The sequence below is a fragment of the Coenobita brevimanus genome, chromosome 46 (genome assembly GCF_032717465.1).
Source record: "Coenobita brevimanus isolate Jiangsu-jjx chromosome 46, ASM3271746v2, whole genome shotgun sequence".
In the NCBI taxonomy this organism is placed as follows: Eukaryota; Metazoa; Arthropoda; class Malacostraca; order Decapoda; family Coenobitidae; genus Coenobita; species Coenobita brevimanus.
In genome coordinates, this window is record NC_136999.1 from 55,227,967 (window position 1) to 55,241,616 (window position 13,650).

General features: G+C 42.1%; 1 protein-coding gene across 1 annotated transcript in view; it reads right to left on the reverse strand.

Annotated features, from left to right (window-relative positions):
* Positions 1-10,416, reverse strand: part of LOC145398642 (2-phosphoxylose phosphatase 1) — a 32,177-nt gene extending 21,761 nt beyond the window's left edge. The window contains exon 1 of the mRNA XM_080271446.1: positions 10,301-10,416. Coding sequence (XP_080127572.1) covers positions 10,301-10,382 — 82 coding nt within the window. The 5' untranslated portion in view covers positions 10,383-10,416. The remainder of the gene's footprint in view (positions 1-10,300) is intronic.
* Between the last annotated feature and the right edge of the window lie 3,234 nt (positions 10,417-13,650).

Here is a 13,650-nt window from a genome sequence, read left to right on the forward strand (position 1 = left end):
AAATCACCTCCACGTCGCACTGTCCCCCGCCATTTCACTGCCCCGCTCCTAACTCACACCCCTCTCTCTCATATACCTCTCCACCTCATCCCTCCATCTCATCCTCGGCCTCCTCCTCCCTCTTCCCCCCTCCACCTCACTCACATACACTCTCTTCGTCAGTCTTTCTCCCTCCATCCTCTCCACATGGCCAAACCACCTCAGTGTATTCCTCCTAATGCTTCCTATCACATCCACATACACACCACAATGCTCCTTTATATCCTCATTCGTCAGCCTGTCTCTCCATGTGACTCCACAGGCTCCTCTTAAATAACTCATTTCCACTGCTCTCACTCTTGACTTGTGTCCTTCCAGCATCGTCCAAGCTTCACTTTCATACGTTAGAATTGATATCACAATACTGTCATGTAGTAACTTTTTCACTTCCATGCTCACTTCCCTGCTTCTTATCACTGCTTTCAAGGAATCAGCAACCCTTCTTCCCTGCTGTACCCTTTCAAGCATTTCACCCTCCAAACCTTCATCCTTACTCATCACACTACCCAAGTACTTAAACGTACTCACATTTTCCAATTCCTCACCATCCAATCTCGCTGTACATTCACTCGACTGTGGAACAAATGCTGATGTAAATGCAAGCATTTTTGCCCAAAACAAAATTTTCACTACTATTATCCTATCACTTACTCTCATAACATTCATGACAGATTCCACCAATTTCCCCTCAACCAACACATACACACCACCATATCCATCTTCCCTATCCTGCCAAAACAACTTACAATAATAATGCCCCCCAACAATCTTTCTGGCTGATCCACTCCCATACTGGACTTCTTGCACACATCCCACATCCACCCACCTCCTACTCGACATTTCAACCACTTCCCCTGCTCTACCCCTCAAACTGCCCACATTCCACAGTGCCACTCTGATTCCCCTGGATGATTTAGTGTCCTCAGGTTTACTTTGAATCTCATTCTTGAACTTGGTCACTTAATCATGGCAGTCGTTTCTGAGAGCCTCGGAGGACCCAATACATGTCCAGGGCCCCAACCAAATCGGCAGATTCGCATGGCCATGTGGAATGTGAGAGGTGTGAATGAGGACAGCAAGAGGGTGGAAGTGGTAAATGTGTTCAAGAGTGCGAGATATGCCGTGATCGCATTGTGTGAAACAAAGATGAAAGGGTGTGAAATGTGTAAGATCGGGCATGGGCGTGGAAGATGCAAGGAAGGAGTTGCATTGTTGATGAACGAGGTGTGGGAGAGTGGAATGAGAGACTACAAATGTGTCAACTCGAGGTGTATGTATGTCAAGTTAAAGTTTGAGAAGGTAAAAGTGGCGGTGATTGTAGCGTATGCACCGTGTGAGGACAGGAGTGAGAAAGACAGGTTTGGGGATGAGCTGAGTGAAGTAGTGGGAGAAATGCCCAGGAGCTATAGAGTGATCATAATGGGGGATATGAATGGAGGAGTAGGCACTGGTCCTGAGGATGACATAATGGGTTGTTATGGAGTACCAGGAGAAAATAATAATGGGAAGTGACTAAAGGATATGTGTCAGGAGAGGAAGTTGTGCATTTGTAACTCGTATTTCAAACACAGAGTTGCACATAAACATACATGGTATAGAGGGAACGGGGATCGTGCTGAAAGAAGCCTGATTGACTATGTGCTCGTACAGAGGTTGATGATGGGAATGGTTGCTGATACGAGGGCCGTGAGAGGACGATGTGGAGGTCTGTCAAATCATATGATTGTGGTATGCAAGATCAAGCTGAGAGGAGTGAGGTGGATCAGGAGAGAGAGGAGCAGTCAGGGAGAAAGACTAAAAGTTGAGAAGCTGAGGACCAAAGAAATGGCAGATGATTACAGGACCAAAGTAGAGGAGGAGTTGGAATCAATGAATTGGAATGAAATGGATCTGAACAGCCTGTGGAATGCATATAGGGATTGTTTAGTTACGAATGCTAAAGCGGTGTGTGGTGAGGCAAGAGTAACAACAAAGAAGAAAGGTACAGCATGGTGGGATGAGGAAGTTAAGAGAGCAGTGGAGGAAAAGAGGAAGAGGTGGCTAAGGTGGTTACAGGACAGGGGTTCAGTTAAAATAAGAAGTGAATATACTGAAAGCAAGAAGCAATTAAAGAGATTAGTAAAGAGGAAAAAGGAGGTAAATGAAGATCTAGGAAGAAAAAAGAATGCGAACCACTCTGAAAATAAGTCTATCTATCTATCTATAGCCCGACGCCCTAATCCCGCAAAGGGTGGCCGCAGACAAAACGCCTCCAAGTCGCTCTGTCACCCACCATTTGACTACCCTCCCCCCAACTCACCCCCCCCTCCCTCATATACCTCTCAACTCCATCCCTCCACCTCATCCTTGGTCTACCTCTCCCTCTCCCTCCTCCCACCTCACCCACATACACCCTCTTAGTCAGTCTTTCATTCTCCATTCTCTCCACATGTCCAAACCACCTCAATGTATTTCTCCTAATCTTCTCAACCACATCCACATCCACCCCACAGCGTTCCTTCACTTCTTCATTCGTCAACCTGTCCCTCCACGTCACTCCACATGCTCCTCTCAAGTAACTCATTCTGGAAAATGGTGTAGAAATGTAGAAGTGAAAGAGGAAAGAAATGTGATGGTGTGAAGGATGTAGGTGGTAGATTATTAACCCATGGGAATGAAGTAAGGGCCAGATGGAAAGAATATTTTGAAAGCCTGATGAATGGGAATAGAAAGAGCAGAGCGGCTGTAAACATGATTGGTTTTGGGGGTGTGCAGAGAAGGAGTGCAGTGCCAGGAGATGTGACACTTGCACAGGTGAAGAGTGCTGTGAAGCGGCTGAAAAATGGAAAAGCAGCTGGGGTTGATGAGATGCATGCAGAGATGCTTAAGTGTAGTGGAAAGAGTGGAATGAAGTGCTTGTTGGAGCTATGTAAGAAGGCATGGATGAGTGAAACTGTGCCTGCAGAGTAGAAAAAGACTGTGATTGTACCCCTGTACAAAAATAAAGATGAGCAAAGTGGGTGCAAGAATTATTATGGCATAAGCTTACTGTGTGTGGTAGAGAAGGTATATGGAAGAATTATTATAGAGAAAGTAAGAAAGATCTCAGAAGACCTAGTAAGTGATAAACAGGGTGGCTTTAGGAGTGACAGAGGATGTGTGGATCAAATATTTGCAGTGAGACAGATAGCAGAGAGAGACCATAAGAGAAGGACCATAAGGTGTTTATGGCATTCATGGATCCGGAAAAAGCATATGATAAAGTGGACAGAGAAGGATTGTGGAAAGTTCTGCGTATGTCCGGCGTAGATGGTAAGCTGCTAGGTGCCGTCAAGAGTTTTTATGATGGTAGTGAGGCATGTGTAGGGTTAATGGGCATCTAAGTGAATGGTTCACGATCGGTGTGGGTGAGCAACAAGATTGTGGGATGTCCCCATGTTGGTTCACTATACATATGGATGGGGTGATGAGAGATGTAAAGACACAAGTAATGGAGAGAGGGATGGCGCTGGCAATAAATAGTGATGGATGGAATATCTCAAATTTGTTGTATGCCGATGATGCAGTACTGCTTGCTAATACCGGACAAGAACTTGGTAGGCTAGTGCATAATTTTGCTGATGCCTGTGAGCGTTGTGCCTTGAAAGCAAATGTAGAAAAGAGTAAAGTGATGGTTGAGAGAGAAGGTGACTCCCAGTGTGACGTAACAGTGAATGGAGAGAGACTGGAAATGGTGAGAGAGTTCAAGTACCTGGATACAGTGACAGAAAAGACAGGAAAATGTGCAAAAGAAGTTGAAACTGGAGTGACACAAGGAAGAGACATACTGTAGCTGGTGCAACGAAAGCCTTGATAAGAAACAGTGGCTTGAGCGCTACAGCTGAAAGAGGCTTACATGAAGGAGTGTTAATGCCAACTTTAACATATGGATGTGAGACTATGGTATGGCATGAAAATGAAAAGTCAAGAGTAAAAGCAGTGGAGATGGAACAGCTGAGGAATGTATGTGGAGAACAGAGGGTGGATAGGATATAAAATAATGTGATTCATGAAAGATGTGCAGTGAGGAAGTTGGTGGACACCAGAATCGAAGTGAGTGTACCGAGATGGTATGGTCAGTGCAGAGAATGACTAAAAACAGTGGTGAAAAAGGTATACCTGAAAGAATTTGGAGGAGGGAGTAGGCGAGGTAGGCCAAGGAGAAGGTGGAGAGATATGGTGGATGAGTGTGTGTGGAAGAGAGGTTTGGAAGTCGGTGAGGCTACAGGAACCGAAAAGAGATTGAGCTGGCTGGATGAATGTTGTGAGGAGAAGTGCATGATCAAGGATTTGGCACCCCTTTTTAACGTGGCAGCATCCGGATTGACTCAATTGGATACGTTTATGTGAAGCTACAGAACATGGTGAATGTTTTTGGCATATCCAATGGAGCCAGGATTCCAGGGACTTGAATGATGAGTGAATGGAAGCATGGCCCATTGGACTGGGCAAAATTGGGCTGTCTGGACATTGCTACCGTAAAACGCCATAACTTCGGACGGCGTCCAAACTTCGGACATTTCGTAAAAAAATGTAATAATTCAAGTTTATTGGAAGAGAGTGCGATATTTGCAAAAAATAATGATGTGGGTAGGTAGGGTAATCCTCTAAGACTATTATGTATTAATCCTATTAAACTAGCTTGAATATGTGTGGGTGAAAAAAATTCGTGAATCCATTGGAAAAAATAACTGAATTTTCTTACCCTGCAAAACTTTGTTCACACAGAACAAACAGTTTCAATGGTAAAAAAGTGAACAGTACGATTATATGTAGAAAAGTGCTGTAAGTACTGGGAAGTAAACTGTTTCAAAATATATGCATGGATAATCTTGCTATGCCTGCTTTAATGAATACTTCTTTATTTTGCAGAAAAAATTCCTAACTTTGGACAGACAAATTATTTGTGTCAAATAAAGTCCAAACTTCGGACAGACAATAATATTAATGGTAAAGTGATGCTAATTATATAAACAGAAAAACATGGCTAAAACAGCGAAATCTCCTATAAAGAAGAAAAGAGCCTACACAAGTAAAGTGTCCAAAAGTGCCCTGGAAAAGGCTAAAGATGACATAAATAACAAGAACATGAGTGTGTGCAAAGCAGCTGAAAAATATAAATTAAAAAAGAGCACATTACATGATTACCTGATACAAAAACATTGCAAACAAGTGGGACGTAATACTTCATTAAGACATGATGAAGAGTTACTGGTGTGTCAGAGAATCCTCACATTGGCAGAATGGGGATTCCCACTCGACAATTTGGACTTGAGGATGTTAGTGAAAGCATATTTAGACAAACGAGGGGTTGTTGTGTCACGATTCAGTAACAATGTACCTGGTGTTAAATGGGCCCATTCCTTCTTCAAGCGCCACAAACAAACCCTTAGTAGACGATTGTCCCAGAATATAAAGACTGACAGAGCCAGAGTGACAAGAGCCATGCTAGCCGATTTCTACAGTAACCTGAAAAAATCCCTAGAAGGTGTGCCTCCAGAGAACATAATAAATTTTGATGAGACCAATCTTACTGATGATCCAGGTAAAAAGAAAGTCATAGTGAGGCGGGGCACTAAATATCCAGAGAGAATCATGAACTCAACAAAATCCTCAATATCTATTATGTTCTCTGGAACTGCATTTGGTGTGTTACTCCCTCAATATGTGGTGTATAAAGCTATCCATCTTTACGATACATGGACTGAAGGGGGCCCTCCTCGAACACTATACAATAGGTCCCCCAGTGGATGGTTTGACTCGTGTTCATTCGATGACTGGTTCCACAAAATTATCCTCCCCTATGCTAAACGCAAGACAGGTAGATTTGTCATTATAGGAGACAACTTGGCAAGCCATGTATCACCCAGTGTTATTGAGTCATGTGAGAAACATAATATCTCCTTTCTTCTCTCACCACCTAACTCCACGCACTTGACACAACCTCTCGATGTTGCCGTGTTCCGGCCTCTAAAAGTGCACTGGCGTAAGATCCTCGAGAACTTCAAGAAAATTACTGTTGGTAGGCTGAGTGCTTCATTACCTAAAGACTGCTTCCCAGCACTACTGACCGAACTGGTGGATAAAGTTAAAGGGACCATTGCTGACAACCTACGTAGTGGGTTTAGGAAGTGCGGCATTTATCCTCTTGATCCACAGAAATCCATCTCAAGACTTCCACAAGATTCAATCCAAGATACAGCTGATACTGGTACACCAGGACCATCTACCAGTACTGCCTTAGACAGCTCAGTGTTGGAATTGTTGAAGGACATGAGGCATGGAACCAGTCAGTCAAGCTCAAGTCCAGCTATAGCGAAACCAAGGCGAAAGAAAAGGTTGAATGTGTCACCGGGCATGAGTATTACTACAAGGGCACTACAAAATGAAACAGAGAGCCAGCATGAAGAGTGTGAAGTTGATGATCCACAACCCCAGCCACTGCAGCCACAAGAGGATACAGCAGAGATAGCAGCACAGCCTTCCACTTCCACATCTGCACCCAACCATGAAGCACAAGCATCTCCCCTGACAGTCACCTCTACCCAGATTATTGGGGATAAAGTTGTTCCCTCAGATTGGGTAGTTGTGAGGGTTCCCTTTGATACCAAAGACAGATATAGGCATTATATTGCTATCATTGTGAAGGTAAAACCAGAAATACATGTCAGGTTTCTCAAACATGTTCAGGGTACACCTCACACATTTGTATACCCAATGGTTGATGACAGCAGTGACAGTGTGTGTGTGTGTGTGTGTGTGTGTGTGTGTGTGTGTGTGTGTGTGTGTGTGTCTTTAGAAACTGTAAGAAATGTTCAACATCATATTATGTTATTTCGGTATGCATTTGTTGAGTCAATGAGGTAGATACTTGATAATCAAGTGAAGTTTTGTTTAGGAAAATGAGGACAGTTCCTCTTACAGTTTTGGGTATATGCAGTGCATTTTTATTTTATTTTTTCATCTCAAAAAGTTCGTGAATAGTTCTTAGTTCTATTTACGGCCAGAATACCTCACTACAATGTGATATGATGCAATTTAATGTGATATGAAATTACGAGCTCCAAAAAGAAGATATTTTGGGATACTTCTCTATATATATGTATAACTCTGGTCACGAGTGCCCAATATTTTTTTTTAAAATTTTTTAAAAACTTCTCAAGTGTCCGAAGTTGGGCCAGTGTGTCCAGAGATAGATCCCATTAACCATTCTCATGTTTAAAGGGAAAATACATGGATGTCCGAAGTTTGGAAGAGCTGTCCGAAGTTTGGAAGAGCTGTCCGAAGTTTGGAAGAGCTGTCCGAAGTTAGAAAATTTGTTCCTAACTTCGGACAGTTGAAAATGAAAAAAAAAAAGCACAAGTTTAGCTTGGCTAATTTTTTTAAATATATGGAGTTAGTAGGTACTCTCCCTGGCTACCACATGACACCAACAGGAATAAAATTGCACCATTCTACAAGGAGTTATTCATTAAAACACATAAAAAATGTCCGAAGTTAAGGCGTTTTACGGTACTCCTCACCCTGCCCTAGGGTGGGAAAGGAGGTCTGGATGATGATGATGATGATGATGATGATGATGATGATGATGATGATGATGAACTTGGTCATAATCATTAAAAATAATAAAGGTGAGAAACATAACACAGGCCCTACCCACCGCACAGCCCCAGGTACAGGCATTGGATCTGGGACCCCTAGCCCACCAGCCTTGACCAGTGGCTATGGTAGTTGGCTCAGGGCACCCTGCCAGGACAGCTACAGGGACACCCTCTAAGCACACCTTGGGACTGTACCTGCCCCACCATTATATACCTATTGATATGGCTGCCTCCTGGGGCGCTACTCCCAGGTTTGGGCCCCTCTCTACTGGGTGGAAGCGGTAGCCTGGAAACTGCAATGTCCTGTACCCTCTAGCATTTGTTTGAGCCCCATCTCACCCCAGCCCCATGATCTATGCTGGCATGCTGGCGGAGCCCTCGTCACACTTCCCCTCAAAAGGTCCGCCACTAGGTAGCAGGAGCAAAGTTTTCTAGCCACATGCCCTTCCTGGCGTCAACCCCTGTGATGTAATGGGGTACAATGCGTGATATGTAAAGTGCACGTGGTGTAGTGTATGAGACAGAGGAAGTATTTGGGAGAGTATGTTGGTCTACTCTCCAAGTTAGTGTCACAATGAAAGGTCAGCAAAAGGGGAACAGTTAGGTAGCTAATGAAACAGGAGCTCCAGCCCTCCCTATCGCCAGCATTCCCATTCCCCTCAGAAGTACCGCCCTGATTGGATGGTGCTACAGCATCCTCCCTGTTCACAGCTTAGCTTTCAATATTCTCACTTCTACCCTAAAGGTTTATGTGCAACTGGAGACAAAAGTCTGCACAATGTTTCACCTTTTCTACTTCTCACTTCCCTCCACTGGCTATTATTTCTAAGCTGAGAGAGGCTTGGTATATTTCTCTACCCTCAGATGCCACCCTGCAATATGATGCTTCAGGGAGGAGAGTGGTGGGAATATGAAGAAGACAAAGTGGAGCAGTTGGCCAACTTTTACCCTGGACTGTATGTAATTGTACACTGTACACTTCATTGAAGCCTTTCAATCTGCCGATGTTTATTGCATTCTTGCTGCCTCCATATCTACAGCTAATGCCACCAGTTCTATGGTCCAAATGCTACAATAAGGCTTGGATCCAGCCTCATCTTTGAGTCCCTCAAAGTCATCAGAAAGCACAGATACTGCACCATCACTGTTGGCAGCAACTAGCTCAGGTGAGTTATAAAGTCTGAGCCAAAAAATGTGCTGTAATAACTGGAATGCAGATTTTCACCTTGCAGTGACATGGTAACGAAAACTGCTGTAACCAAGGCCTCACTGTGCTGTACTCTTTAATTTGTCTTAAAAGTCAGCCCCATTTGCAATCAGGATTAATCTATGCCAGTGGTGGCAGTTGCATGGTAGTAGTATCCATCTAGCAGCAAACTCTCATCCCTTTTCTGTCCAACTCTCTAATGCAAGAGTTGACCATTACTCCCAGTCCTTCATTTATGTAACAAGTCAACTCTGGAACTGTCTCCCTCTGTCAGTATTTCCTGCTAGCTATGATCTCCAGTCTTTCAAATGCAGTGTGTCCAGGAATCTTGAAATGATTGGATCTTGAATTTGGCTCTCTCTTGTATTTTGTTTTTCTCTTGGAAGGAACAGTTATTGCGGGCTCGTGGCCTTTGGTTCCTTTTTCCTAGCATATCAAAAAATTAATAAATAAATAAAAAGTTGCAACCCCAGGCACATCTGGATGTGCAGCCAGTGTGCTTCAGGTTGAAGCTGCCCTTTTTCCTGCAATTTGCCATTTTCTTTCAGAGGATATGGAATTGAGGACCATTCCCTCTCTCTCTCTTTCTCACCACCCTGTTTCATCCACCACCATCTTCAATGCTGTCACTGTCTCCATCATAATTCACTTCAATACCAATGATATCACAATGCCGTCACATATAAAAGTATAACCAAACTATCAGTGTCACTGCCACCAGTTCCACCACAACAAACACCGTGCTCAATAGTACTATCATCATCATCATGATCATCACCACCACCACCATCACCACAGTTACCAAAACAACTCTAAATTACATAATTATCTCTACCACCATGATCTGATTTATCAAGGAAGGGCTTACCTGGCAGCATCCATTCATCCACTATCCAATCCAGCACTGCCACACCAAGAGTGTACTGTACAGGCCCAGGGCTAGGATACCCACTCCAGACTTTTAAGGCAGGAGAAACCATTTGCTTGCCCCAGAGTGGCAGTACATGGAACAATAAACCCCAATCATCCCTTGTGATTAGACCCTTAATGTCCACATCCAATTGGAGCACCTTACCCCACCATACCACCAGGTATATATCTAAAAATTGTATGTGGGTAAAGGGACTAATGCACTACATCAGAACACATCATAAGAGCCCACCCTTGATCTCCCGGCATGCAGCTCTAATTACTGGTAACCCTTAATGAACAAGATGCTTCCTTCAACTGGGAAAAAAAAAAAAAAAAAAAAAAAAAAAATCCTTCACAGCTTAGCTGAAATAGGTTTACAATTCTCAAAGGCAGGGTTTTTCTCTCAGTTAAATTAAATAATCTGGCAAATGCAGAATAAAAAACATTATTAACATATCCCAGTTGTTCTTCAGGGGTGTGAATTAATCACAATACTTGTACCCTATACAAAATGGTGACTTACGAAACAATAATATAATTCCCAACCAGCCTAGGATGAGGATGTAGCAACGGAGAACTTTGAACTTCTTATGCCAACGCATCATGTTCCCACCACCAGACCACTTTATGCTTCCCACATCCACCTGAAAACAATAAGCAATACCTTTACCATACACCAAACTCATTATGCACCTACATCCTCAACCACTGATGGTGTTCTTTTTTTTTTTTTTTTTTTTTTTTGTTTAATTGGTATTTTATGTAACATCACATCATCCTAAACAGCATGGAGGATATTTCATATAATGAGTGGTTTAGTCAGTGAAGACTGTGTCTTACCCTTCCACCACCAAAGTTTTCCCTAATCTGAATGTAACTGTCCGATGGAAGCAGGAAAACAGAGTAAAAAATATATCATACTGGTAAAGAGTTAAACAACAGGAGTTGAAGGAAACAGTTCACAGTAGGAAATTCATGGAGAGAGTATATGAGGACAGTGTGTGGTTAATAATGTACAGTATTATAAAGAATAAAGGGGCGACAAAAAAGAGGACCTTTGTACCTGGAAGGAAAATATGAAAGTTGAAAAATCAAGCAGAAAGCGATGCCTTCTATAGTGAGATGAGTAGAGTGGTGGCTGAACAGGTAGGTGTCGGCAGAAGTGGTAATGAACAGCAAAGAGCACTCAAAAACAGTCTATTGAGATCTACTTATTCAGTGTGTGGATGGACAAGCCCTCCTCCCCCCAACAAGACATAAGGTAACTTGGTGGTGGGAGGAGGGTATAGAAGCTGCAATTAAGGAGAAAAGAAGGCTTTTGTGGGAATGGAAATGGGGTGGTAAAAAAGAGGAATACTTAGCTGCCAAGTGTCAGGTTTGAAAAGAGATTTACTGGGCAAAGTCTGAGTCTCAGAGACTTTTACTTGATAGCCTAAACAGTGTGAAAAGGATGAATATGATATTTAAGGTGGCAAATCAGAGGAAGAGGGCAAACAAGGATATCACTGGTTAGCACTGTATGAAGAATGATGAAGAAGTATTGGTGAACAATGAGAATATTAAAGACAAAGATACATTACAAATGAATGTTGAATGAGGAGTTTGACTGGAATAGGGAAGGTTTGGAGCCAGCAGATCCAGTATCTGGCCCTTGGCCTTTGATTGATGCTGCTACTGCGATCGAGGCAATAAGCAGGATGCAAGGGGAAAAGACAGCTGGTGTCTGGGCTGACTGCTGAAAAGCTGAAAGCCTAAGGTGATACAGGAGTGGAGTTTGTCACCATAGGCGTACGGGACCCTTCTCATCTGGGGGGGCTGAACTCTCTCTGCCCGAAATATATTTTGCCTGTAAATCCAAGCACATATATATATATATATATATATATATATATATATATATATATATATGTGTGTGTGTGTGTGTGTGTGTGTGTGTGTGTGTGTGTGTGAAGGAAGAAATCACACTTCATGAAGACATTGCACATTCTACACACCATGTAAAAATGAAGGTTAACTGAACTGCTAAATTTCACCCACATTTACAAGTATTACATAAAGCCTACAGTATAAAATTGAACTGAGTAATTAGTATGGGTTATACTTTTTAATGTAATATACTAAATAAATAATAGCTGTTACTGAAATAAATTGCAATGGTTGAATGGTATAAATATAGTAATTATTAAAAATTGCATTAAATTATAGTTCACCTTCATACTATATTAAAGCATGATTAGAAAAATAAAGTGCTTCTCTTCCTATCCATAATAAAGTTAAGACTTACAGAAAAAATCAAGTTAGAACAAATATTTTTCACGTCCCTTTCTTTTTCCAAAAACATCTATAATTTTGTCCATATCTTCTTCAATCACTGTAGCAGCATATTCTCTATGTTGATAAGTGCTAGGCAGCTAACTCTTGCTTGACCCATGGTGCTGCGAAGGTAGGATTTCAGCTTACGAAGTCCACTGAAAGACCTCTCTGCTGAACATGAAGTAGCAGGGATGAAAATTTGCTTAGCAAAGTATGAAAATATTATATACCTGGAATTTTGTCAAAATTCCTGGAAATATCAGGGAAAAGTCAGGGAAATTTTTGCTGACCAGAGAGTGGGAACCCTGTGTATAGCATTATCAGTCACACTGTCCACACATTACATAAAATGTTAAACAGAAAAAAATCATCCATAGCTATACAAATAGCATATTACACGAGGACTCTACAAGAGTTTGATGCAAGTGAAAAGCCAGATTGGTCAGATCCAGCTTGATGAGATAAAATAAATAAATAAATAAATAAATAAATACATAAAGTAGACATGCTGGGGAGCACATCTACTTTACCTCCGTGCATGCACCCCACCATACGATTATGCTGATCGAGTGTGTGTGTCTTATGTCCCTCATTATACATGACAGAGTGTCAGACACACAGACCGACAGACAGACAAACAGACAGACACCATGGAAATTCCATACTATTATGCTTCGCTAACGCTCAGCATAAAATAAAAAAAAATAAAGACTTTGGTCATATTGGGTAACGATTTTCTACAAAATATTATACATAGGCTCATGATTAGAAAGAGGAATAATAGTAATAATCACAAGATTTAAGAAGAAAAAAGGCAGATGAATCGCTCTCAATATGAATGAGAAGTGAAATTTGAGAGCACTATCGATTCCTCCTCCCAGTACTTACCAAAAACTGCTCAATGTCAAAAAAGAATAAGTCCGGATATGTGTCACTGTGCAGCTTCCACTCAAGCCCTGAGCAAACTTGCGGGCGGGACTTGGGTACTGCCGACGCATAGTGTGAACTTGTTCTCCCGTCCTAGACACGTACAGTTTATGACTTATGAGCCTGTCCACTATTACATAATTTACGAACGGACGGTACGGACACGAGCATCCAGCTCAGCCTGTCAACACTGGCTGATAGTTTATTTATAAACAGTAAGAACTAAGAAATATTTTAAAGAAAGTACAGAAAAGGACCGTTATGGCATTTCGTTTTTTAAGGGAAAAGTAAAATTTCATATAAGAAAAGAAAAAACACTCAAGGACAGGATTTAGCTCACGATCTGCCAGTTGAATAGCCCTGCTACATTGGCTACTCTGCCCGAAAAAATTGTGTCTGCCCAAATCTTGGGGGGGCTGCAGCCCCCCCAGCCCCCCTGGCCCGTACACCTATGTTTGTCACTGACTTCATAAACACGATTACATACGAGTGTGCTGCCCCAGATGATTGGCTGAAGAGTGTACTGTAATTATAAATGTGTACAAGTGGAAAGTTGATGCCCTGGAAAGAGGAAATTATTGAGGCAAAATGCTTTTAGACCAGATAATGAAAATACCAGTACTGGAGAGAGTT